The 22,212-nt window shown below is 50.0% G+C and overlaps 1 protein-coding gene across 1 annotated transcript in view; it reads right to left on the minus strand.

Annotated features, from left to right (window-relative positions):
• Positions 1-22,212, minus strand: part of LOC133114181 (AT-rich interactive domain-containing protein 4B-like) — a 64,324-nt gene that overhangs the window by 8,058 nt on the left and 34,054 nt on the right. The window contains 12 exon segments of the mRNA XM_061223353.1: positions 64-250; positions 1,206-1,290; positions 2,768-2,947; positions 5,902-6,098; positions 6,659-6,863; positions 7,571-7,668; positions 8,152-8,246; positions 9,110-9,182; positions 11,357-11,508; positions 14,175-14,251; positions 15,638-15,717; positions 17,925-18,066. Of these exon segments, the coding sequence (XP_061079337.1) occupies positions 64-250; positions 1,206-1,290; positions 2,768-2,947; positions 5,902-6,098; positions 6,659-6,863; positions 7,571-7,668; positions 8,152-8,246; positions 9,110-9,182; positions 11,357-11,508; positions 14,175-14,251; positions 15,638-15,717; positions 17,925-18,066 (1,571 nt within the window).

The raw sequence follows: 22,212 nt of genomic DNA on the forward strand, positions 1-22,212 counted from the left end.
GGGGGGGGGGAGAGATGGGGGTCCCTCGAGAGTTCCGCTAACGGGGCGAAGTCGCGGGCTTACCTGGAAGGCCGTTGACGGACGACACCTCCAGGGACTTCCCGGGCGAGGAGTCGGGCCCTTTCCCGTCCGGCCGGGAGAAGGGGTGGAGGGGTCCGCCGTGCCGGAGCAGACGGTGATTCCTCCCGGGGGAGAGGCCCCCGCCCTCCCCCAGCCGCTCCAGCAGCTCTTTCTCCCGCTCTGCTTTGTTCTGCGGGGGGACAACGAGAGCGTTACCCTATTCTCCTGAAAAAAAATACCCTGAACTCCCGTTACATTTACATTACATTACATTACATTAATGGCAGACACTCTTGTCCAGAGCGATGTACAGTTGATGACACTAGGCAGGAGACACCACCGACCTTGCGAGTCCCAGTCCTGTACCTCAACCACTACACTCCAGGCTGCCCCATTACATGACATTACATTACAGTTATTTAGCTGATGCTTTTATCCAAAGCGACTAGACTAAGCAGGGGACAATCTACCCTGAAGTAATGGGCCTTGCTCAAGGGTCCAACAGCTGCACTGATCCTATTGTGGCAGTACAATACCTTCCAGGTCCCAGTCAAGCACCTTAGCGACTAGGCTATAGGGCACCCCAAAATCCCTTTCCTAACGAAAGCTTCAAGAAACCTGTTTTATATAAAAAATATTTATAGTAACAAAGTTCGTTTAAAAAGAAACGGCATTAGGAGCCGCGGTGGGCAACAGGCTAAGATGCAGCAGACTTGCGGTTGCAGTTTGCTGCAGTTGCACACCGGGGTTCGATTCTCGGTCCTGCCAAAAGCCAAGTTTGGCCGGCTCACGTGGAGCAGCAATAATTGGCTCGCTGGTCCAGAGGGAGGGACTTGGCAGAGTCAGTAGATCGCCGCACAAAAACAAGCACCTTGAGCGCCTTGGAATCACGGTCACGACTTGAAGAAGGCGTGTTGCTCTCCTGCCGGCCGCCGAGGGACGGGGTGTGGACAGTGTATCTAATACTAGCTCTAATTGAATCAGACGGGGTCCAATTGGCTACCAAATTGGGAAAAAAAAGGAAAAAAAATTGAATAAAAAAAAAAGAAAGAAACGGCACTCTGAAAGTCTTCTCTTGACGATAACCTGCCAAAAAGTCACTAAAACAAACCATCTGCCTGGGAAAGCAAGCAAGTCACACACACCTTTATTTTCTTGCGGTGCTTGACTTTCTGTGCGTTCTTATTGGCCGGCCGTATGATCTTGTCCGCTTTGATCCACTCGTCATACCTGTTGTGCGGAATGGAGGATCATGGGTAAGTTCCGGAACGCATAGACGAAGAAGCAGGAAGTGGACGGGATGCATGCAGACTGACACACGGACACACAGACGGACACACGGACACGGGTGCAAAAAGGCAGGTGCAACCCCCCCCCCCCCCCCCTTTACACGCATCCAGCGGGAGTGAAAAGCATCATGGGAAAATATAAAATGCATTCACGGTGGGCGCATACAAATGAGAAGCCTTTTTTAATATTTCTCAGCCGAAAGCCACTGGAGCATGTAATGGGGGAAAAAAATAAATAAATGACCGAATAGATAAACAACCAAACAGACACCCAAACCACAACTAATGAATTCAAAAAAGAAAGAAAGCGAGAAATATAACAGCACCACAACAAAAGAGGAACAGGTTATTTTAATAATTCACGAGGGCCACAAAGCATATAATGCAATCTGCTGATTTTCCAAGGTCCTTTTAATCTGTAAGTAACATTACATATACTAAACTAAACACCCTTAACAGCCAAACCGGCTCTTCCCTCCGTTTGTAATTGTGTCCAACAACTACTGACAATTTCCTCAGCCTGGAGATTCATGTTTCTCCGCTCAGTGTAAGTTTTGTCCCAGGACATGAGGTGCAAGGTCTGTCAGATGTGATGAAGCATTGAGGATATTTTCTGTGAGACACAGAGCCCATCTGTCAGGAGATGCTCGCGAGGGGGTGGCAGAACAGGGGGTGGGGGAGCGATTTCGCGGTAAACCAAACTGGGGCTGTCACGGTGGGTGGGCGGCTCACCGAACAGCTGGAAAAGCAGGAGAAAAAAACCCCCCGCTAAAATGATCACGTTTTTTTGTGTGAAGCCAATTAAAATTTGTTTTACCACTAGATGGCATTAGCTATGTCATTCCTTAAAAAAAACTTAAACTAAAAGAAAAACAAACTCACCAAATAGTTTTGATTCCCCAAAAGGGGAACAGATTACGTAATTCGTTTTGGATTCAAATACTTGTCTACACTCAACTGATCTTGCCTGGTACAATTCAGCCAACCAAAAGGACCAGAAGGCAGGTCCAGTAGTCACTGCACTTTTTGAGAGCATTTCATAGGTTCCAAACTTTCAATACACCAGACAAGCTCAGTAAAGTGTAGAAGTATATTGAATCCAAAGCAATTAACGTATTTGACCAAGGTCTGAAGGGCAGTACCTAAAGCAGGGATCAATAGATCACAGTCCTTGAGGGCTGAGAACTGCTGGTCTTCCACCCTCCCTTTACCTGGGAGTCAGGTGTGAAGCCATCAGTAGCACTAATTCTTCAGGTAATTACCCGGGAGAAAATAAATCCATGGCCGTATTTGCATTCAAGGTCCAGATTTGATGATTGCGAATGGTTTGTTTTTGGGATAGGGGCAACGCATTTGACGGTAAGTTAACCTCTGAAGTGAGACCCCATGAGACAGAGCGCCCCGGGTCCTGGCCTTACCTGATGTTCCAGCCACAGTAGTGCACCAGGTACAGCACCTGGCCCCCCTCCAGGTCAGACTCTTTCACTGTGGCCTCGTACGTCTTCTGAGTGCGGCCTCGCCCATACCTCACCTGCACCTTCATCCCAGCGGGGTAACTCTCAAACTCCTCCCCTTCCCCCTCCTGACTGCTGTCATCCCTGCAAGAAAGACAGGTCAGCACTTCCCTCACTCTGGGTCTCCCAGCAAAGATGAACCCAGCTACAGCTACCCCCTAGACCTGGTATAGCCCTGGTATAGCCCTGGTATAGACCGGGTACAGACCGGGTACAGACCGGGTACAGACCTGGTATTGCCCTGGTATTGCCCTGGTATTGCCCTGGTATAGCCCAGCCTGCCCCTTGGGGTCTGTGTCAATTCAACATACTTTAGGGCCACATAGTTATGAGATTTGTCATGCGGATTTGGTGTCATAAGAAGACCCTGGAAACAAAATTACACTTGTCTCAGATCATACTACGGGTCATAGAGAAATGTAATTTCAGTTCCAGCTTCTCATAAGACTTAATAAGCATGCGGAATCACATTAAAATCCATGATGATGTGGTCCAAAAGTGTGATGAGTTGACCCAGACTTACCCCTGGTCTTGCCCTGGATTAGGCCCTAGTCTGACCCTGGTATAACCTCGTTATAGCCCTGGTCTGGTTCTGGTATAGCCCTGGTATAACCCTAGTCTAGCCCTGGTATAGTCCCGGTATAACCCTGGTCTAGTCCTGGTATAACCCTGGTTTGGCCCTCGTGGTGAGGCCACATGGGGTCATCAGCCGGCCCTTGACCCCCCCCCCCCCCTTCCAAAAACTCCTTTGACTGTATGAGAAAGTGAAGTTTTGCCTGTGGGCACACAGTAAAGCAATTTCCGAAACACCCTGACTGACGGTAGCCACTCTGAACCAAACACAAACACAAATCTAACATAGCCAACTGACTCGACTCCACACAGAGGCTCTCGAGAAGCAAGGCTCGCCCCCCTCAACCATAACACCTGACTTTCCTGGGTCATCCAAAAAACAAAAGGTTTTAATGACATCTTAGCACAAGGCACAGTACCAGCAAGCTTCAAACCAGGGATGCATGTCCCCACACAGAGACACATACAAACAAACTAATCTTTCTGACCCAACACAACTGCAGCAGTAGATTTGGGTACCAGGGTGCAGTGGAAGCACAGCTCTAAGCCACAAGCTACAGGCTAATGGGAGGCAGGTGTGAAGCGTGACTGTTGAGCAGCTAACCTCTCTTCTCTCTTTCAGCTGTGGAGTTTCAGCTCTTTTCAGGAGGCAGAGTACAGAAGCGTGTGGTTAAAAAAAGGCGAAGGTAAAAAGTGGAACACACCGAGTCAAGGCCTCGTCTCTGCTGCTCAACACCTGGGGCTCCTTTCTCGGGATGTTAAAATGTGAAAAGGCGCAAAAACTAAGGCGCAACAGAGTGCCTCTCACTCGCACTTCAAATGCTTTTCAGCGACTTTGAAAATACTCCCACACGCCAGCTCCCTGAGAACGTCACCAACAAAAACATACAATCACACAAAAAAAGAATTTAATCTTGAAATTCTTGAAAATTAGCTTGCAAGTTTCAAGGCCTCAATGACCTCACATCCTGTCAGGTCAACACAGTGACCTCATATCCTGTCAGGTAAACACAGTGACCTCACATCCTGTCAGGTAAGCACAGTGACCTCACATCCTGTCAGGTAAAATCAGTGATGTCATACCCTGTCTGAAAAAGCATCACCACAACGAGAACCACAGACCGTGATCCTCTGCTCCTCAGAGCCGTTATCCAACGCTCGACTGACATCATCACCACTCTCCGCACTAACACTTAACCGCAGTCCAAATGCACAGATACACAGGCAAACCGTCATAAGAGCACTGTAGCAGCGCAAAAGCTTTCAAAGGCAACTGCCCCACGCGTGCAGCACAGATATTAATCAGATTCACTGCTGCACGCCACATCTAATGAAAACATGTCGGACGCGGATGTAACAGGACATAAGAGGCAGGGGTGAAAAAGGAACCAGGCAGCGGGATGTACTCGGAGCGAAATGGTTACGCTGTCGGGCGCGAGTGGGGCGATATCTGCTAGCCTTTGTCGGTTTTTACTCGTTACGCTTCTCCTGACAGGAAACTGCCAACTGGGGTCATGGTTCTCTCCAGCCCTACTCCACATCAGCAGCCAGAATCGCTTTAGCATGGAGGGAGGTGGGGGAGGGGGGGGGGAGAGAGGAGGCGCAGCCATGCACATTAAATGGGCGCCCCATTGCACAACCCCCCCCCCCCCCCCCAAAAAAAAAAGAAACTGCCTCTGAGAGAAGGAGAGAGAGCCAAACTGTTTTACCGAGCGAAAGTAGGGTCAGAACCCAGCCTAAGCTACGCATGAACAACGCTCCATTCGCTAAAAGCTCAGCCTCGGAAACGTAAAAAGAAACTACAGAAGAGGGAGGGAGAGGACAGAAATGTGGATAAAAGCTGGGGGATAGAGCAGAGGAGCGGGGGAGGAGCAGAGCGAAACTGAGGTCCGTTTTTCCCAGGGGGCGTCACCTTACTCGCTCAGAGGAGGTTCAACAAGCGTGTGAAATTAAGTAAGGCAGGTCATGCTTCCTTTGGCAGGGTCACCCAGGCAAGCTGCTGCTGCTGCTGCTACGTTCTCGGTCATGCAGATGAGAAGCACGTTCCCGGGGTCAGGTCTTAAGAGAGGCCAGCAGCTCCCTCCCCCGTCGTGAAGACGGCAGGTGTGCGTTCAACAAGGAGAGAGTTAGCGGGGAACCCCGTTCCCTTCTGACAGGGGCAGCTGAACATTTTTCAGATTTAGTTAATTATATGATGTAGAATTTGCCAAGATGGATTCGACAACCATGGACTTTCACCAACTGAAAGGAATTATAACTTTCGGCTTAAGCCATTTTATTTGCAGTCTTTGACCAGTTCTTGACCAACATTAGCAAATGCATAACATTCTTGTTGAACCGAAGACAGTTCAAAATGTGCTTGCGATCGTTTGGCCGCGCGTTCGCCTTGTTGAACGCACTCGAGCTTTGGCGAGGCGGTGCAGGTTTCAGGGGGCTACACGGCGGGAGAGAAAGGAGCCACGTACCCCGATTTCTCCTTCTCCTCTCGGGGGCCGTAACCATCCGGCCTCACGTCATCTGCCCAGGGGCCCGGAGGCCTGTCACAGTCTTCCTCCTCTCGTTGGCAATCGTCCTCTTCCTCCTCCTCGGCTTCCTCTCTCTTCGGCGTGACCGCCTCGGGTTTGCAGTTTCCGGGGCCGCTGGGGTCAGAGGTCGTCTCCTCCTGTGCCGAGAGGAGCAACGTTTTGATTATTACATCACTACCTGTAGACCTGTTTGCCGTGATGCAACGGCTCGGGTACAGCCAAGAGCAGGTAAACGGGCGAGGGGGTGTGAGGAGGGGATAGAGAGGAAAAAAGTGGGAGAGATGGAGCAGCAGAACGTGAGAAAGAATACAGCAAGAGAGAGGGAGAGAATAACAGAAAAATCTGAAAGAAGAAACAGTCTTCAAAGGGAGTGAAAATTAGTGTTAACAAAAGAGAAATGTAAAGAGGGAGAGAGTGGGATAGAGAGTGATAGAGAGGGATGGAGAAAGGGATAGAAAGAGATGAGAGATGGACAGAGAGGATCGGGATAGAGATAGAGAAAGACAGGAGAGATAGGGAGAGAAAAGGATAAGATAGAGACAGAGATGGAGGGATGGACAGAGGGAGAGAGAGAAGGATAAAGAGTGGGATTGAGAGAGATGGATAGAGAGACAGAGGAAAAGGATAGAGATGGAGAGAGAGAGGCATAGAGATGGAGAGAGACAGATGGAGAGAGACACACAGAGAGGGAGCTTGCCTTGCAGATGCTGGGCGGAGCCTCCAGGGCCTTGCTCTCTGTGCGGGGGCTCTGCTCGGCTCGGGTTCGAGGGCCGGGGGCCCCGGGCTCCGTCTCGGCCCTCCTCTCCAGCCTGGGGACCGGTTTCTCCGCCAGCTTCTGTGGGAGATCCATCCGGAAGCGTATCCCGGCCGACGTGCAGTACTCCTCGAATCCGTAAAGGTATCTGCAAACGGAAACGGAAAGCATTTTCCTGACCGACTCCACAGCCGGCGCCGAGAAGAAAAAAAAAAAAAACAAGTCTCGCTCATATGTCACACGGTCTACAGATGATCCCCGCCGAAGCGAACGGTGCTATTTCTGGGGAACAGAGGGTCAAGCACCACCCCGCTTCTGGTGGGTCTCAGTGGGGAGGGGACGGGCCAGAAGCTCACAGCAGCTGGCTAATTACGCTAAAGCCACCCCCCCCACCCACCCCCGCCATGCCGCTAACGGCTAATTTAGCTTTCATTAGCGCTTGGCACGGCACACTGAGGGAGCGTGGCGCCACTTTTATTAAAGCAGACCGCCGGACCACAGGGGCGCAGACGGGGGGGGGGGGGGTCCGAACTGTCACTCAAGGGGTCAGTGTGAGGGGGGGGGGGGGTGGTCCTGGCAGAGGGGTCTGGTGGCGACAGCATTTGGTAAGAAGCCAGAGTTCTGTCAGCCGGACCACCGGAGCGCAGCCCCTCCCCAACAGACGGGGAAAGAGAGAGGGGGACAGAAAGAGAGAGAGGGAGGGAGAGAGAGAGAGAGAGAGAGAGAGAGCAGGGGCCTGGAGAAAGAGAGAGGGGTAGAGAGAGGGAGAGAGATAGAGAGGGGGAGAGAGCAGGGGACTGAGAAAGAGAGGGGTAGAGAGAGGGAGAGAGTGACAGAGAGGGAGGGGGGACGTACTTTCTGTAGGCACACTTGACGTTGTACCCGGCGGCGGAGTTGAGGACGGGGATGCCCAGGTCCTGATACACCTGCTTCCACACGGAGCCGCTGTCAATCTGAGAGAGAGACCGCCCACACAAAACATAAACACGCACATATTTATTACTGTTAGTGTTGGGGTTACTGCCATTGCAGTTATATACTGCTAAATGTATCACCGTCATTATTATTTAATCATTATTAGTGTAATATTATTTAGCATATTACTTAGCATATGTATGCGTTGGCAATAACTACATATGTATTTCATTCCAGTAAAGCATTTAGGATTTGAACTTGAGAGAGACAGCAGGGGGGAGAGAAAGAGAGAGAGAGAGAGAGAGAGAGAGGAAAAAAAGAGTGAGGTAGAGGAAGAAATACAGAAAGAGATGCAGACAGACAGAGAGAGAGAGAGAGAGAGCAAGTGAAAGGGTGCCAGAACCACACTGAAGAAAAGAGGCAGTCTGATTTGTGTGTGCATCTGAAAGCCCCAGCAGACATTAGCCCCGGCACCCGGTTCTTAAACACATCGCACAGACACACAGCGCGGGGTCACTAACGTTGTCGAACCCTCCCAGCTTGTTCACCAGCCTGTAGAGCTTGAAGAGGTTCAGGTTCCTGTAGCCCAACACCGGCCGCTTGTTAATGGGAGTGCCTTGGGTGGGGGGGGGGGGGGGAGAGAGGGGGAAAAGGAGTTAACACCAGACGCACAGATGGTGCCCCGTTAGTGAAAATCTCCATTTCAGGTTCACTACCCTCTTGCAGAATGTGGCTTCTGGCCAAAACTGGAGCTCATAGCAGCGCGGGTGTGTTAGCATTAATGCTAGCACAGAGCAAGCCCGCCATCACCATCAGAGACCCAAAGATAGTCTTTAAACTCTGTACGCACTTTAAAAGCGCTACGTGAATTTAAAATCCAGCTCTACACGAACATATTCTCCATGTGAATTGAAAAATATAGGACCACACTAATGCATCTAAATGAGCAGATGTGCTCCTAATTTATACTGCCAATTGGCACACATCAATTATCAGGAGCAACTGCTCCTAAAATGGGAACCCTGGAAACGTATTTTTCCGGATTTTATCGATATCATTAGCAATACACCTGACTTTATAAAACATCCATGTTAGGTCCTAAGGTCAAATGGATATTCCACGGTTTCCGGGGGGCTGTATCAGGAAGCAGGATCACAGAGTTAGCTGGATAACTGCAGTGAGTAAAATCCGGAACAGCTGTCCATGTTCCAGATGTGGGATGGTTCGGTGTGCTAACTAGGTAATCCAGCTAACTCAGTAATTCTGCTTTGTGGGTTTTACTCAGCGCAGTTATCCAGCTAACTCAGTAATCTGCTTTGTGGGTTTTACTCAGTGCAGTTATCCAGCTAACTCAGTAATCCTGCTTTGTGGATTTTACTCAGTGCAGTTATCCAGCTAACTCTGTAATCCTGCTTTGTGGGTTTTACTCAGTGCAGTTATCCAGTTAACTCGGTAATCCAGTTGGGCGGGGCCCTGTACCTCGGTCCTCCATGAACTTGTAGAGCTGCTGCAGGAAGTTCTCCCTCTCCTCTGGGAAGGGCTCCACTTCCTCCTAGACAATACAAAAACAACGCGTGCTTAGGGAACTGCAGAGAAACTCTCCCTCCATCTCTCCATCACTCCATAACTCTATCACTCCATATCTCCAAATCTATCAGTCCATATCTCCATATCCATCAGTCCATATCTCGTAATGCCATATTTCCATCTCTTTCACCCCTCTCTCTTTCTCTCTCTCCTCTCAATTCAATTCAATCAGATGCATTATTGGCCTGAAATATTGACAACAATCACTCATAGTAACAATAAAAAAATAAGAAAACAGTGACACAAATTACAGCAGAAATTACACAAATATAACATTTATTAACATGGAACTATAAGAATTCTCTCTCCCCCTTTCTCTCTCTAACCAAGGCAAATATCCGAATCATCGCTCACGCAAAACCACAGAGCCTTATTAGTACAGCCACTGTACATTTACACTTCAGTTTTAGTTAACCAGTTACAACTGAGTTAAAGGGAGGGGCTACGCGAGAGGAAGCAGCCAATCGCATTGGGTCAGATGTCAGCCAATCGGATACGCTCTCGCTCCAGAGAGGAAAATGCATAGTCATCACTCTTACAAATAAAAAAAATAAAAAAAAACCCTGATAGTGTGTTAACAGGAGGGCCTGCAGGTCACAAAGGCGTGTGTCAGAAACATAAATAACGCAGAAGAAAACCTCACACCGCCCAGATCTGAGTTACAGGTCCTGCCAAACGGGGGCCTCCGGTGACACGTTTCACACATTAATCTGGTCAGATCTGGCAAGAGCCGAACCGAGCTGCCGAAAAGAGACCGTTCACGTGCCAAAAACTCTCCCAACGCCCACCGCCCGCAGCCAGATGGGAAGCGCTACGCTTGCGCTACTCCAGAGACTCCTTTCCCCAAGAAATGAAAAGCTCCATCAAGCAGAGAGAGACAGGACTGCGAACCTTCCTGCTGGTGAAACGTTTCCCATCAACGCGCTTACAGTTCTGGATTAAAGCGTAACTGCGCTCGCCGTTTCAGCCTGGCTCCGCCTTCAACACATTGGAGATTATTATTATTTATTATTTTTTTGGATGGGTAGAGTAGGTGTGTCCGTCTCATTTGCGTAGAGCGTCCTCTAACCAATCGGGTGCCGGCAGGGTTGCGTTTCGTATTGATCCGTAACAGCCAGCTTGAAACGACTTTGAGAACGAGCCGTTAAATCAAACTGACAAATTTATGGGCATCAACCGTTTTCCAACCGGATATCTGATTAGCATCTATATATGACATCACTGGTGACGTCACAAGGTGCACTGCAGATCGCATTTATAAAAATGTATATGCAGCAGAACACACTTTTTGAAGCCAAACTGAAATTATTTCATGAACGTTGCAATACTGGGATTAAAATGTTTCACTATAAATGAGGCATATACATGCTTCCAGCTTAAAAAGGTGTGATCTAGCGTGTAATACCCTGAAAGACAATCGGCCCGGCAGGAGCTCACATGGAGCAGTGGTGAGTCTGGCCGCCCTGTCACAGGGGGGAAGGCTTAATAACCCTGGATAAATTATCCGGGAGGGGGTAAAATAAGCAATTTAATTAAGGGGAGGATGGAGTTTCGGCACCTCATTATTCACCTGTCTCAGGAGTCCTACAATTTACAATTTCCCCCAAAAATGTAATACGCAAGTCGAAAATCACAAATATGACTTCATCAGTTTTAATATGAATGTGCTGATATAGGACTTCCGATCGCCCTGACCCAGCAACTCGACGGTCCAGGGGGGCAGACAGGTAAGCTGGATACAGCTCCATTGTCTGGATACAGCAGCTGTCAGACCACAGATTTCGGCACCCCCCTCCAGGTAGCTCACCCATCAGACAGAAAGCTGCCCCCCCCCCCCCCCCATTTAATTACTAACATCTTTTAGAAACACCGTCACCAAATGTCTCATTTTCACTCTTTCAAATCTGCCCTGAATTAAAACCCTTTCTACTTTTCAGTATTGCTTAAATTTGACTTATATTTCTGTGTTGAAATGTGTTATAAACAGTTTATTACAACTGTCCCTGTTATTATACCATAGCTATTACCATTATTACTAATACAATGGCGTAATTAATCATCAGTAAACTTGTTTTTAAGAATAATAAACTCCAGCAGTACTGTAAGCCTGGCTACCCATGATCCCGTGCGCGTCATTACCTCTTCCTCTTCCTCACTGCTGGCATCCTCCTCCTGCTCCTCTTCCTCCCCATCATCCTCTTCCTCGCTGCTGGAGGACTCCTCCTTCAGCTCGGTCCTCCAGACCCCGGGCACCGCCCCTCGCCGCAGGAAGTCCAGGGCACTGTCCAGGGCTGGAGGGGGGTGGGGGGGGGGTACAAATTAATATATTGCTGGCTAGAGGTACAATTTCATGTACCCATAGGGTACCGCTCCAGTGACAAGCACTTGTACACCTTTTTAGGCACTTTTAGAGTGCGGGAGCTGTACAGCAGAGATACTCAAACCTCCAGGTCTCTGTTCTACCTGGGACACACACACACATAAACGCACACGCAGAAACACACATACACACAAACACACAAGCATACACACATACACCCCCACACACACACTCATACAGAATCACACGCATACACATGAACACACACACACTCTCACTCACACACATACACAGACCCAAGCAGAAACACATACACCCTCACACCCAAGCAACACACACAGAAACACACACACACACGAGTTCACACTCACACAAACACACACACCGTTCCCATGGGAGCACAGACGTAACCACAGCGGGCTGTCGACCCCTTGCAGCACAGAAGCAGAGAGAGTCATTCAGCCATTTGTGCGCTGACGCGATTGGTGAGTCACCGTGAGTCACCGATTCTGCCAATCGGAATGAGCGGAATGACTTGCAGCTCAGACCCCACCCACGGAACACCCCGAAAGCCTTATGCTGCAGACCACGCGTTAAACACTCCAACACGTGCTGAAGAGAGACACTGCATAAAGAAAACGGTACTTTTGGAAAAGGATTGCACGAAACTGTTTCTGTTGTGTTCCCGTTGTTGTTTCTGAAAGAAAGAACGACAGAAACACAATTGTATTTCGTAAAATGGAGCAGACAAGGCACTCTTAGAAATAAAGTGACATTTCTCAAATGTACCCTGAAAGTACAGTAATGTTCTCTTTTGGTACAAATGTGTACACTGTCGAAGCAAAAGAGGTACAAAATAATTATATATTGCTGGCTAGGGGTACAATGTTATGTACCTATAGGGTTGTATTTGTACCTTTTTAGGCAATTTTCCTACTTTTATTTCTGAGAGTGCAGAGAAAACAAAGTATGTTTGATGATCTACTTGCATCTTTAAGCCCACTCTTTGGTGAAGATGAAAATGAATATGTAAAAGTAACGCTGGTTAAGGTGAGTGATGACGTCAAATCAACAGTCCCCCCCGGCCCTGTTGCCTGCTGGGTAATGTAGTCCTGCTGCAGGTGTACTTTTTAAGATAGCTCTCATCCATCTTATTTTCCCACCTGCAGGTATCACCCTTTTAGGGGATTTAGTTTTTTAATCACACACCTGTGGTGTGAACCAGTGGGAATACGCAAAAGCTGACTTCATCTGTGGAAGTAACATAAAAAAAAATTAAAAAAAAAGTTTGATATTTCTTTTAACACATGAGGTGGTGCTAATCAGCAAATTACCAGCGTTGCATGGTGCAGAGCCTACAAAAGGTGCTCACACCACTTTTGTTCTTGACATCTTAATAAAGGTCACCGACCGAGAAGTAGAGAAAACATAGAGGAAAGGGGGTAACACAATAAATAAAGCTTTTACTCCCAGCCAAATGAATATTGTTGAGCGATATTCATATGCTAATTTCTTTCCCACCCTGTAGTTTTCAGGCGCGAGCCGTTTCTCATAAAGCAGTTTTTCCACACCGGAGCTACGCGGGCGGAATTTTCAACCCGTCGCCCCCGTCAAAGCGGAACGCCGAGTAGAATTCTGTTAAACAAGCCGGAAAACACGCGAGAGAAGAGGAGCCTGAGTCCACGGGGCTAACGCTAAAAACAAAAAAACCCTCGTCCGCGCACAGTGACTCATCAGCACGGTTTCATCCCCCAGATGCATTTTCTGCCCGATAAACTTCTCAAGACACTCTCAGAAAGGTATGAAAAGAGGTACAAACGCTTGTAGCTGGGGCTGTACCCTATAGGTCAGGGGTCCGCAACCCTGGTCCTGGAGAGCCGCAGGGTGTGCTGGCTTTCGTTGTTACTCTGCACTTAATTGACCTGGTTTTTTGGGTATGAATCAGTTGCTGGTATTAAGGTGAAAACAAAACCAGCACACCCTGCGGCGCTCCAGGACCAGGGCTGCCGACCCCTGCTATAGGTGCATAACATTGTACACCTAACCAGCAATATATAATTATTTTGTACCTTTTGTGCTTGGAGAATATACACACAGAGAGAGAACATTAATGTACTTTCAGGGTACATCGGTGAAAGTCGGTCCTCCGCGGTCACTTTATTTGTGAGAGGGGCAGAGTTCAGAGCCGAGCCGCGACCGTTTCTCGTTCTCAGCCGGACGGGCGAGTCCCCGGCGGTGATTACGGAGCGGGTGTCGGGGGCGGGCCGTCTTTCGCGGCGCCCGCGCGTCGTCCTTGTGTCTCCGAGCGGAGAGCAAAGTAAGGGGCCGTCGCCGTCGCGAGCTCGCGGAGGAATTAATGAAAATAAATAAAAGCAGCCGCTGAGCCCGTCTGGACTGTCTGTTCTCAAGGTTACTCCTCCAACGTTCCTCCAGAACAGGAAGTTTCGTTCGCTCGCTCGTTCACTTTGGGGAGAGAGAGCGGCGAGCCCCTCCCTCCCTGGGACGAGACTGCTGACAGGAAGTGCCCACGTCAAGACAGGAAGTGCCCGCCAGTAAGGGCCGCAATGTTGGATACGCTCAACCAGAGATCTGCCACAGCCCACCGTGACTCCCCTCCCCCACGACCCCCCCTCTTACCTGGCTTGAGCCCTGTGTCCGCTTTGAGAGTCACGTCTGTGTTCAGCTCTCTGACGTCCTTCCGTAACACTGTGTATCTGCAATACAGAGCGCCTGTGATCAGTCTATAGTCTATCTACAATCCACAGTCTACAGCAAGCCAGCAGCTAAACCACATATACACAGTGCAAAGGTGGAGTTCCCGCTCCCTATATCCCCCTCAGTCTGTCTATACCTCCCTCTCTTTCTCTGTGTCTGTCTCTGTGCGTCTCTCTCTGTCTCTCTGTCTGTCTCGCCGTGTCTCTGTGTCTCAGTGGAAAGGTGTCTCTGTGTGTCTCTGTCTCTCTGAGTCTCTCTGTGTCTCTCTGTATCTCAGTGGAAAGGTGTCTCTGTGTCTCTCTCTGTCTCTCTCTGTCTCTCTCTGTCTCTCTCTGTCTCTCTCTGTCTCTCTCTGTCTCTCTCTCTCAGTGGAAAGTCTTCATCTCACTCCCACCCCGAGTAAAACACCATGAGCCCAGTGCAGCAAGACAGAAACGTTTGTCTAATGTCTGCCCACGCTTTATATCCAAATGCCAACCCCAGGATGACACTCTGGTAACGACAGTAATGGGAGATGTAATGGAGACGGCTAACAAAATTTCCTCTGCCAGACAACTCCTTCCTCTCCCCCCCCCGCCCCCCCACCACCCCATTTCATTTCCTGAGCTGGGGGACCTCAGTCAGCAGCAGTGGGGATTTTGGCTCCAATTAACATGAATCACAAGGCCAATTAGTCTCACCTTTCATTTAGTGACCTGAGCTTTCCCCGGCTCTCTCCCTCGCTCCTTCCCTTTCTCTCCCTGTCCCTCTCCCCTCCCTTGCTCTTTCTCTCTCTCACACTCTCCCTTTCTATCCCCCTCCCTCTCTCTCTCCCTCTCCCTGTCTCTCTCTGCAGTGTGCCTCTCCACCACTAGGGGGAGCAGTGCCAAATATCTGGCTCACATCTCGCAGAAACAGGTTTGGAGTCGCAGAAAGGGAACGTCCTCCGTTTCCATTAAATCAGCGGCGAGCCAAGAATCACACTCGTCGCCACGGAGAGAGAACAGGCCAATCAGAATGCAGCTCTTCCCTCTCCACTCCTCACTTTACACCCACATCCTACATTTTATGACTTGTATTTTCAGCTGTACTGTATTTGTTGAGAATGACACCAATCCACCCCCCAAAAAAACTAGCGTACAGTATTAAGCGACACGGACCCACGGAAGCCCACGCATCCGCAGAACCGGATCGTCATCTCTGCATCCGAGTCACGCCGTGTCCCGCTTCCCTGAACCTCACCGACGCGAAAATAAGGTCTCTCCAGCTTTCTCTGGAAACATCCTGCGCCAGACTCGAGCGGTTACGCTCTCTCGCTTAAGGTTCATTGACCCGTTTAAGGTCGGCCGCCTCGACGTTCCCTGCCGCCGTTCCCGGCGGCGTTCCGACATGCCGGAGACACTCACATTTTCCCGTCCTGGAAGGAGCGGACGAGCACGCTGTCCTTCTTCATCTGGGACTCGTCCCGGCAGTCCGGGGAAATTACCTTCAGGAATTCCAGAGTTTAGAGGGGAGAGGGAGAGGGAGAGAGAGAGAGCGAGAGAGCATGAGAGAGAGAGGGAGAGAGAGAGAGAGACAGAGAGAGGGAGAGACAGAGAGGGAGAGAGGGAGAGAGTACACATAAGCAAGGTGATATGCAGAGAGCTGGCCAAAAACAGCACAAACCTGGCTGGGGAAAAAAAGCCATTATAAGATGAAAGAAAATACAGGGAACCGACGTGGCTCGTGGAAACAACCTGTAGCATCTGAGAGACGCACCAGGAGCTGAAACCACCAGATTAACAGACCGTTCAGGTGGACCACCAACCGCTAAACCACGAGGCTACTTCTCAAACCAACACAGTCAGACCAAAGACCCATCCACACCAAGAACTATAGCTATATAACTATGACAATAGCAATGCGAGAATCCGCACTCATGAATGGCAACGTTCTACAAATAGTCTCTCGGGCTATGTCATCCAGGAAGCCCCGTAAACTCGGATGGATTTTGATCCCATGTTCCAAGTGGACTTGGATCATCAATGGCGAAAAACGGGAGGCAACCCTCTGCAGACTTGGGCGGCAGAGCTCGGTAACGCCAGGGGGGGAGGTGAGCTGGTGACGGTGCCGTTAAGTCCTTGAGCTTGACGCTGACCCCTGGATCTCCTCCGTAAACATCCCGGCCGTATTAAAACGTGAAGAAAAAGACACGCGCCGTCTAATTCACTCCAGAAAAGAGCACTTGTTAAAATGGCGAAATTAAATCTAATGTAACTCTGGATCAAGCCAGCACTCGAGTACAAAGACCAAATTGAACGATGTGCTCTTATTTGATGTTAATTGAGTTCTAGATGCCCCGTGGCTGCGAGATCCAGGGAGAACAGATTAAAGAAAGCGCGTCTGAGAGAACTGAAGGCACAGGGTCTCTCCTCTTTAAACGCAAGTCCTTTAAACGGCGGAGAGAATTAATTCACGCAGACGCTCATTTGGTTGCAGCGCACGCTGCTCTCTCTGACTGCCGATTGGTCAGGAGGGCTTTTTCACCGACTGCTGATTGGTCAGCAGCGTGTTCTTGCCGATAGCCGATTGCTCAGAAGCACGTTCTCGCTCAGTGCTGATTGGCCCGTGTGTTCTCGCTGCATTGCTCGATTGGTCACAAGTGCATTTTTGTTGACTGCTGATTCGTCAGCAGTGTGTTCTCCCTGGCTGCTGATTGGTCAGTAGTGATTGCTTCTGTCGCGTCTGTGAGTCCAGAGGGAGGCGGTGTGTGTTCACACCCAACACACGTGGGATGGGAGAGTAAAGGATCCTTATTTAAAAAAATCTGACCCGGCCAATGGCATCACACACAGAGAAGATTCACAGGGGGGAGTGACTCAGTGACAACGCCTGGCATGTGTGTGTGAGTACATATGTGTGTGTGTGTGTGAGTACATATTTGTGTGTGTGTGTGTGTGTGCAGGCAGGGATTTCCCTGCAGCTACAGGGCATGTTTTCCCCACTCTCCCTCTGATGTTATCATTGCTATGGGAACGGGGGGGGGGGGGGGGATTCCAGCATTGATTCCCCCCCCCACCCCCTTCCTCCCTCACCCCGCCATCCCAGCTAAAGGTGATGTGGCGGCCAATTATCCGCTAAAGCGCTCATTTTCCAGCCCGGAGGTATGGAGGCGGGGGGGGGGGGGGGGGGGGGTGAGCTGGGTTGGGGTAATTAACGGGACAGTGATACAGCTGCCCTGTCAGGGAAACCGCTACGCTGCTACAACTCTCAGGCCTCAAACACCGGCCGGGCTGGCAAACTGACTTGGTTCCAGGTTTGGAAAAGTTAGCCTATAATTACTAAATTGACACACTGGAAGTGCTTTCCAGAAAATTACATGCATTACTAAAGGCACTAGAATGCAGTACTAAAATCATGAATATATAAATATATATCCTCTAAAGCCTTTGGGAAGTTTTTAATCTCCAAAATTCCAACTCAAGTGTTCTAGAACTCAGTCGCCAGTAGTGATTGCGACATCAGCATTAGAATGTTCATTTAACATATTTGTGATGTCACAGCAGGATTCTCAGCTGCTACAAGCAGGCATTCCTAGTTCCACATCACAGCCGAGACCACTTCCGGAATATTCACAACACGCATCAAAACTGCTGTGGTCTGGCTGACTTTAGCGCTAACAGTTAGGATAAGGTTCAGTTCAGAGGGGCGTACCATCGCCGGGTACCACAGGGGGGTCTTCTTGTCGCCGACGGAGACGGCGTCCACACACACCACCTTCCCCAGCAGCTCGTCGTTCTGCCGCTGGTCACCCTCCTCTTCCTCACTGGAGGACGAAGACGTGTCCTCCTCTTGGCTGTGGGACATTTACATTTTTACATTTTAGACATTTAGCAGACACTTTTAATCTCAAGTGACTTACAAGTGCATACTTTCCTCAACAAGTGAAAAGCATAAAGAAATCCATGAATAGCAAGACATTCGCATGTAGCACAGTCATAGACATAAATGATAATACATAAAGGTATCGGCAGAAGAGGGACTTAAGTCGGGAGGAGCTTCAGGGACGTGTTCAATGAAAGCGCGAAGCGGGTGGGAGTGTCTCACAGGAACAGGGCTAATGCGGTCTTCCCCTTCCCCTTCCCCTTCACACACAACCTTGAGCAGATAATCGGCTCTGGTTCTGCCCGTGCTCACACAGAGAACCTGGGCACACACTCCCTGTTTGCGCAGTGTAATGAACACCGTTTCCGCGCCGCGGAAATCTCCGGAAAATCCCTGCCCTGACTGTGGAGTGGAGACGGCTCCTCACGCCAGTCACTGGAAGCTCTGTGCGGACTTTCCTTCAGAACAGCGGCCCTCGCTCCTGGTCCCGGAGAGCCGCAGGGTGTGCTGGCTTTCGTTGTGACTCGGCACCTAATTATGGCAGTTAATTACAGTTAACTCACCTCTCCTGGTTTCTTGGATCTGAATTGGTTGCTGATTGGAGGCAAGAACAAAAACCAGCACACCCTGCGGCTCTCCAGGACCAGGAGTGAGGACCCCACCACACCCTGCGGCTCTCCAGGACCAGGAGTGAGGACCCCAGCACACCCTGCGGCTCTCCAGGACCAGGAGTGAGGACCCCACCACACCCTGCGGCTCTCCAGGACCAGGAGTGAGGACCCCAGCACACCCTGCGGCTCTCCAGGACCAGGAGTGAGGACCCCACCACACCCTGCGGCTCTCCAGGACCAGGAGTGAGGACCCCAGCACACCCTGCGGCTCTCCAGGTCCAGGAGTGAGGACCCCAGCACACCCTGCGGCTCTCCAGGACCAGGAGTGAGGACCACTGCCTGGATCCCTGTTTTTTTTTGTGTTATTTTTTGGTGGATTGAATCATCTCCATACCTACAGCTAATCAGTTAATTGAGTAACAAGCCGTGGAGTGTTGCTTGCACTTTGGGAAGGGGAAATAAGATGAGGTGTGAGCTCCGGATTTATCACCACGCTCGCCGCGTAAGAGCGTAAGCTTGCGCGTGACTCAGGATTAAAAAAGAACATGCAAATTAAATGGAGTGAGTTTGATTTAACATTAGATGTGGAAATAATGCCTTCTATTGGCACCCTGCCGCTTCCAAGATGAGCTGCAATTAGGCCCAGATACGGTTCATAAATTCAACAAAAGCAAACGCTAAAATCGTGCAAAACCGGTAGTTCTCTAGTGTACGAGGCGGGCGGGGGGTGGGGGGGGGGGTCCTTGATTGCATGAATAAATAAGGATTTATGGATTATAAAACACACTGCATATTTCAGTGGAATTAATAGCATCGGTAATGCGGGGTTTATGGGCCATCCATACCGCACGGTTCAGACGGAGGAGTTTTAATCTGGAGGAGGGGGGAGGCATCGCGCGGGGTGGTTTTCTACGGGAGGAAATGTCAAACTAACTCAGGGTGGGCCGTGATAGGGCAGTTGCTGAGCCCGTGTCCATGTACACAAAACGCAGAACTCTGGGAAATTTCAGCAAAAGGTCTTACTGACCTACACAATCCAACCTTATGAAAGAATAAGTACGCCCTGACTTTTAGCAGAAATAGAGCCTTTTAAAACGTGTCAGTCATCTGCAGGAATTCTTACGGGCGTCTAAAGGATTAACCCTTCACATACCTGAAGAATTCCGGCAGATTCTGAATGAAAGAAAACATCCATTTTCACCAACGATTAGAACAAGATTCTACATTTTGCAGAAACTTCTCAGTAAATCCACAAGCAGGAGTTCCCGATCTTAACTTGCATCGTAAGAGTTTGAGTATATGAAATATGTGATTAGGCCCCCGGTCTGTTTGTTTGTGTAATAATCAGCAGTAGAAGTGTATTCTCTCAGCCGGTTGGGAAATGCGCGTTCGCTATGTGTGTGACAGCAGTGTGATGATGATGAATCTACATTTCAGCGCTCTTGCGCGGACTCCGGGGATAATTTTAGCCGCTGACATTTCACCGTGTGGAGCCAGGAAGCCCGGCAGACAAAAGCAGGTGACCTGAGAATGATGACGTTATTATTATTATTATTATTATTATTATTATTATTAAATTATTCTGCATTACGGCAGAGTGCTCTGGGTGAGCTCGGTGCGCTCTCTCAGACCGGAGAGGGTGACAAAGGAAGCAGCCGGAAAAAGCGGCTCTGCCCAAAAACCTCATCCGGTGAGGCGCTGTCACCTGTGACCTTTCACCTTTGACCTTTAACCGCATCTTACCATAAGGTGCGTCCCAATACTCAGAAAAACGTACCCTCCTTTCCTTCACTCGTCTCCTCCTCCTGTTCAGAAGTATGGGGGAGGAGACGGGCGGAGGACAGGAGGATGCATCTGGGACACAACCCAGCACAGTAAACAACTCTCTACCCCACACACTCTACCCCACACACTCTACCCCACACACTCTACCCCACACTCTCTACCTCACACTCTCTACCTCACACTCTCTACCTCACACTCTCTACCTCACACACTCTACCTCACACACTCTACCCCACAATCTACCCCAGACTCTCTACCTCAGACTCTCTCCAACGAAACATAACATTGGCAAAGCAAAGGTGGAAAAACAACAAAAATAATTGCACAGATGAATGTAATAATTTCATACCCAAACTAAACCGATGCTTGAACTTAAAACATTCATTAAAACACACAGATGGCATTAACCACAGAGCACCCCCCGGAGAAAGACAAAAAAACTAAACAAACAAACAGAAACAGAAACAAACCCCAGGTAGCCCCACCACCCTTCTCTAGCACACAGCCCCAGGACAGAATCTCTTACATTAAGGAACCTGCTTCTCAGGATTAACGAGGTGCACAGATAATACTAATTAATTTACAAACACACATCTCTAACGAGCAGAATATGGTGCCTCTTTCTCCCTCTCCCTCTCCTTTCATTCGTCTCCCTCGCTTGCTTTCTCTCTCCCTCTATCTTTTCCCTCCGCGCTTCTCCATCTCTCCCCCTCGTTCCATCTTCCATCTCCCTCTCAGTCCTCCTCTCCCTGCCTCCTTCAGTTCCTCTCTTCCTCTCCCTCAGGTGCTTTCCCACCCTCCTTCTCTCCCTCCTTCTTTCTCTCCATTTCTCTCTCCCCGATTGGGTCAGTTGCTTTCCATCAATCCATCCAGCTCTCTCTCCCTCTCTCCGCCCCTCTCTCTCTCTCTCTCCGTCCCTCTCTCTCTCCCTCCCTCTCAGTCCCCCTCTCCGTACCACTCTCTCTCTCCCCCTTGTCCATCTCTCCCTCTCTCACTCCCCCTGTCCATTTCTCTCTCCTTCCGTGTCTCCCCCTCTCCATCACTCTCTCTCTCCCCCCTCTCTCTCCTCCCCCCTCTCTCTCCCCCCCCTCTCTCTCTCCCTCCCCTCCCCCCCTCTCCCTCCCTCCCTCCCTCCCTCTCCCTCTCTCCCTCTCTCCCTCCCTCTCCCTCTCTCCCTCTCTCCCTCCCTCCCTCTCCCTCTCTCCCTCTCTCCTCCCTCCTCTCCCTCTCCTCTCTCCCTCTCTCCCTCCCTCCCTCCCTCTCCCTCTCTCCCTCCCTCTCCCTCTCTCCCTCCCTCCCTCTCCCTCCCTCCCTCTCCCTCTCCCTCTCCCTCCCTCTCCCTCTCCCTCTCCCTCCCTCCCTCCCTCTCCCTCCCTCCCTCTCCCTCTCCCTCTCTCCCTCCCTCTCTCCCTCCCTCCCTCTCCCTCTCCCTCTCCCTCTCTCCCTCCCTCCCTCCCTCCCTCCCTCGCTCAGTTCATCAGCAGTGAGACAGGTCTCCATCACTCAGGGCCGAGCTGCACGAGGTCTCTACAGCAGGGCAGCTGAGGTGAGCTTCTGCCGGAGGTCTATTTCTGCCTGCGCTCTACCTGGCACAACACGGCCAGAACTAACCACTTCCTCCGCCTGTTATCACCTCAACTTTTACTGCTGCCCGCCAACGGTGTCCGGGAGTCGGCCAGATAAAATTCTACAACAAACACCGAAAAAGAAATCAACTAATA

Source organism: Conger conger, chromosome 2 (assembly GCF_963514075.1).
Source record: "Conger conger chromosome 2, fConCon1.1, whole genome shotgun sequence".
Lineage (NCBI taxonomy): Eukaryota > Metazoa > Chordata > Actinopteri > Anguilliformes > Congridae > Conger > Conger conger.